We start from the raw sequence: 5,418 nt of genomic DNA, 5'->3' as shown, positions 1-5,418 counted from the left end.
ATAAAAAAAAAAAAAAAAGAGCCACACATGCGTGCAATATGTTTGTAGCTTTATACTATTTTTGTGTCTTAGTGCCATTGTTCCATGGTAAAATAATTGTTGAACCTATCTTAATTTTCTTTTTATTTGTTTTGAGAGTTGGGTGAGGGTGTGATTATATATGTTAAGGAAGTTATATATATATATATAGGAAAGGAAATCCTCCATTGACAACTTAGACAATTTTAAAAAACTCCAACACGGAAGAGTTATGGTTACTGCTAAAAAATCCATAAGAACCCCAATTTTCAACACTGCCAAAACTCTAAGACGGTCACCAACACTCCAACCTAACCATGTTCAGAAGCAAGAAAAACTGCAAAAATATGAATAGTTGTGCAGTTAATGCCAGCGGTGTGGCCAACCAAAATGCAATGGTCAATCTTCCCCTACTTCTTTTTTCAATGCCCACATGAAATTCTCTCTCTATATATTCATTCTCCTCATCTCTTAGCCTTCACCATCTAACTTTTGGAAGCCTGCAAACTCATCATCACCAACATCTCTAGACTAAAACCATGGTCTTTCATTTGGTTCTTCTCAAGCTTGTAGATTGGCTTTTGTACCAGTTCTTGGCCACTCCTTGCTACCTTGCAGCCACTAAGATCAGAAAGTACTATTATGGGTTCTTTTATAGAAACCCATCTCTCAAATTACCACAACAAACATCTCCATTCCCTAGTGTGACCAAGTGCAGTCAGGAGTCTAGGGCTTCTCAGACCTTGGTTTGTGACATTCAGGGTACCTTATTAAGGTCTAAGTCTTTTTTTCCTTATTTCATGTTGGTTGCTTTTGAGGGTGGTAGCATTGTCAGAGCCTTCCTATTGCTTCTTTCTTGTCCTTTTTTGTTGGTTTTAGATCATGAGGTTAAGTTGAGGGTCATGGTGTTCATAACCTTCTTTGGGCTTAGGAAAAAGGATGTAAAGAGTGTTGGAAGAGCCGTTTTGCCCAAGTTTTTCCTTGAGAATCTCAACCTTCAAGCCTATGAGGTGTTGGCTTCCACTGGGAGGAGGGTTATTTTTACTACTGTCCCTAGAGTGATGGTTGAGTGGTTTCTCAAGGATTATTTGGAGGTGAGTAATGTTGTGGGAACTGAACTTCACAGTGTCGGGAATTACTTCACAGGTTTCCTATCAGAGTCAGGGTTGCCTGTGAAGCATAAGGCTCTCAAGGAGTTCTTTGGAGATTACAAGCCTGACATTGGCCTTGGAACTTCGAGTCCTCATGACCAATTGTTCATCTCCCTCTGCAAGGTATGTTTGTTCATTCCCCCCTCCCCATTCCAAAAAGAAAAGTGGAGTCTTCAGTCCAATCATGATGAAATAAAAAGAGGGTAAAAGAACAAATGTGGAGACTTTCTCTGGTTTCTTCTTTTGATTTTCTGCTTAACATCCTGAATGCATGAGCACACCAACATCACTGATTTCTCCTTTTCTTAATAAGGAAATACCTCCATCTTTTTTCCCCTTTTGCTATACCATGCACACTTTCCTTCTTTTGGTATTAATTTTTTTTTTTTTTTTTAAATTATATTTTTATTATTATTATTTTTTGGGTGTGACAGGAAGCTTATGTGGTGAATAAGGAAGATCGCAAGAACAGTGCAATTTCAGTGATGCCAAGAGAGAGATATCCAAAGCCTCTGGTGTTCCATGATGGGAGGCTAGCTTTCTTACCTACCCCTTTAGCAACTCTTTCCATGTTCTTGTGGTTCCCACTAGGGTTAACACTTGCCATCTTCAGATTATGTGTGGGTATCTTCTTGCCTTACAAGATGTCCCTCACAGTGGCCTGTTGGAGTGGTATCAGAATAAGGGTCAAAGGGTGTATCCCTTCAAATTCAGATAAGAGGAAAGGGGTCCTCTATGTTTGCACCCACAGAACTCTCTTGGACCCAGTGTTCCTTGGTACAGTATTAATGAAACCACTTATTGCAGTCACATACAGCTTAAGTAAAGTCTCTGAGTTCATAGCCCCTATGAAGACAGTAAGGTTGACAAGAGACAGGGAACAAGATGGAGAAACAATGCAAAAACTACTAAGTGAAGGTGATCTAGTAGTTTGCCCTGAAGGAACCACATGTAGAGAACCATATCTCTTGAGATTTAGCTCTTTATTCGCTGAGTTAGCTGATGAAATTGTTCCTGTGGCAATGAATGCACATGTGAGCATGTTTTATGGCACAACAGCAAGTGGGTTAAAATGCTTGGACCCAATTTTCTTCTTAATGAACCCTTGTCCTGGTTACAATGTTCATTTCCTTGGGAAGGTACCCAGAGAGCTAACATGCGCTGGGGGTAGATCAAGCTTTGAGGTTGCCAACTACATACAGAGACAACTAGCAGATGCTTTAGGGTTTGAGTGCACAACCCTAACAAGGAAAGATAAGTATATGATGCTTGCAGGAAATGAAGGGATAGTCCATGAAAAGAAAGAGAAGCCATGAGATGTTTACTTGGGACTTGAAAGTTTGCAAGATAAGGAATATATATATATATATATATATCATATATGTGTCTTATAATTACTTAAATTTTTTTGTTATCCTATGGAATGAGTGATTATAACTATCACTTAAATTGCAATTTTTTTTTTCTAGTCCTATGGCTTTGTGACCATTTGATTAAAGGTTTTGTGAGTAGTTTTGTACCAATTGGAGTTGATTAATATACCATTTATTAAGACATGTGACATGCCTTGAGAGATTGGTTAATGGTTATTATTCTCTAGTACTGATAATTAATTCTTCTACCAAAAAAAAAAAAAGATAATTAATTCTCTTTTTCTTCATTTAGGAAATACCCATTTCATTTTTCCTTCCCCATGTGAAGTTTCTTTGATATGTGTGACTGTTGGGTTGATAGCTAAGTTTCTGTAGTTGCATTAAATGGGAGGTTAAATGCAAGCATTGACTGATTCATCAAATTGAATGCTCTTAGGTACTTTTGATGCAGAAGAAGCAATTACAGATTTCATGAAGAGATCAGTTTTCTCCAGCTAGCTCTCTTTGTTTTGGATTTTTTGAATTAAATTTTGATCCAACTTGATGGATGTAGGGGAGGATAACTTTCTGGCTATGGCCTTCCACATTAGCCCATTAGTGTAAGTAGTAACGTAACATAAATGTGGAAATGAATCAGCTCAGTACAGTTTGGTTGATAGTGTAGACACAGTTATTATTTTCTGGATCCTGCTCCACTCAACGACCATCCAAGGGATGGGAGGGTTTCGACATGCATCCCATGTCAAATCTTGGGGATGTGTGCCAAGCCTTCCCAGCGCTTGGATGAATCATTGGAGGTTCTGTGGTGTGGGAGAGGATCTTTTTCCATATTTTCTTCACAAAAACTTACATTAACGTGAAAGGTTCCCTTAGCTGCGTGTATACTCTCACTTATTGATGGATGCTTGGCCAGTAGAGTAGGGGTGTCAATCAGTCAGTTTTGATATGATTTTGGTTTTATTTTAACTTTTTATTGATTTGGGTTCAATTTACCAGGTAAATATATTCATAAGTATGGAGATTTTTCTACGGATTTCATGCTGGTGTCGGTAAGCACATCAGTTTTTTATCAGGTTATATTGGTTTGGGTTTGGTTTCAATCCATTTTCTAAGATTGGTTCAATGTTTTATCAATTTTGGTGCAGTCTAATTTAGATTTGGTGTCAAAGCCCAATCCAAAACATGATCCAGTAAGTTCATATATGTTTTAGTTTGGACTCATTCAGCTTCCTCGGTTTGAGCCAACATTTGACACCCCTACATTGGCATTAATTTCTTCCACTCATGGTAAGGGAGAAACTCTTTTTCTTTTTGTCAGATTAGTATACTATTGAAGATGGGATGGGGATGATTACAACCAAGAGATCAAATCCGAGATCTCTTGGTGAATGTGAACTTACTGTAATCACAATCTCATCAACTATGTTAGGCAATTATTGTAGGAGGGAAACTCTTAATCGATGAGAGTTAACCTAAGAGAGAGAGTATTTTGAAGTTTTGACTATAGGAACAAGAATTATTATTTTTGCAGTCACTCAAGTCGAATAAAAATGTCATATTACCTTAGAAAAGGAGAAGCTCGGTCCTGAAAAAATCTACAGACCCAAATAGTTTGGCTTATTGGAAAGTTCTAGTATTTGTTTCCATTTGAATATGTAGGCTCTATCCAATTGAGCATTGCTTAATTTAACTTAAAGATGAATTCAATTAATTTGGATTTGATTGATGGCAGTTAATGTGGTTGGGCTTGTTTATTAAATGGGTACCTAAATGAATACGAAAAGGAAAGAATAAAGATGCCTGGTTGTGTGGCCTTCTGAGTTGATGTGGACAAATAAGGGGATGCAAATGATGTCCAACAAAAGGGACGGAGTAGTCATTTTGTCCCCATGTATATGGGCGCAGGTGAATATGATCAGGTAGCATTTTTTTTCTCATATGAAATGCAATAAAATGGGTTTTGTTTTTTTTTTTTTAAGGGGGTGTGTGGGGTTGGTAAAGAAATGGATTTCTATCTATTCTCGTAAAAATGGCGCTTTAAAAGCTTATTAAAGGTGAAGATCATCGAATCTAATTCAAAGTAAATGTCACTTAAGTTTGGATGCAACTTGTTATCATCAAAGTGGTGAATTAAGAAGTCGTAACTTTATTTTAATTGCCCCAGTTGGCAAGTTCTAGTATTTATTTCCTTTTTGAATATGTAGGCTCTCCCGAATTAAACATTGCTTAATTTAACTCAACATGAATTCAACTAATTCGAATTTAGCTGATGGTCGTAAATGTGGTTGGTCTTATTTATTAAGGGGTAACTACATAAATATGAAAAGAAAAGAACACTACTCAGTTGTGTGGCCCTTGTATCAATGCGGGCCAATGAGTGGGGTGTGCAGGCATTCAACAAGAGGGAAGTTTTTTTAGGTCCCTTGCATGTGGGTGCATGGTACACGACCAGGTTTCTTTTTCTAATATGAAATGCAACAAAATGGGTTTCATTTTTTTTTTTTTAAAGGGGGTGGGTGGGTTAGGAAAAGAAATGGATTTCCATCTATTCTCATGAAAATGATTTTTGCTTTTTTGGTGAAATTGTGAAAATGGTTTAGGAGCTTATTAAAGGTGATGATCCTCGAATCTAACTAAAAGTAAATGTCATTTAGGTTTGGGTGCAACTTCTTATCACCAAAATGATGAATTAATAAGTTAACATTTTAATTGCACATTGTCTTATTTGTAATAATTATTTAATGTAATAATGTGCAGGGGAAGGATATCAAAACTCAAAAGATTAAAAAAAAAATATATATATATATATATATATATCTTTTCTATTGCAATTTCTCGATTATTATATGATGATTTATTAACTTTCCATATATATA

The 5,418-nt window shown here is 36.6% G+C and overlaps 1 protein-coding gene across 1 annotated transcript; it reads left to right on the top strand.

Moving 5' to 3' along the window:
• The first annotated feature begins 311 nt into the window (after positions 1-311).
• LOC122073344 (glycerol-3-phosphate acyltransferase 1-like) lies at positions 312-2,725 on the top strand. Its single transcript, XM_042637919.1, has 2 exons — positions 312-1,292; positions 1,604-2,725. The coding sequence occupies exons 1-2, from the start codon at positions 558-560 to the stop codon at positions 2,483-2,485; spliced, it is 1,617 nt and encodes a 538-aa protein (XP_042493853.1). The 5' UTR covers positions 312-557; the 3' UTR covers positions 2,486-2,725.
• The last annotated feature ends 2,693 nt before the right edge of the window (positions 2,726-5,418 follow it).

The sequence above is a fragment of the Macadamia integrifolia genome, chromosome 3, assembly GCF_013358625.1.
Source record: "Macadamia integrifolia cultivar HAES 741 chromosome 3, SCU_Mint_v3, whole genome shotgun sequence".
Classification (NCBI taxonomy): Eukaryota; Viridiplantae; Streptophyta; class Magnoliopsida; order Proteales; family Proteaceae; genus Macadamia; species Macadamia integrifolia.
The sequence above is the reverse complement of the archived record's forward strand: the minus strand, read 5'-3'. Positions and strand labels throughout refer to the sequence as shown.

Excerpts from the sequence above, each read along its gene's own strand:
- LOC122073344 (XM_042637919.1), top strand. The coding sequence starts at position 558 with ATGGTCTTTCATTTGGTTCTTCTCAAGCTTGTAGATTGGCTTTTGTAC. Across the intron at positions 1,293-1,603 it reads TGTTCATCTCCCTCTGCAAG|GAAGCTTATGTGGTGAATAA; the intron begins GTATGTTTGTTC and ends TGGGTGTGACAG.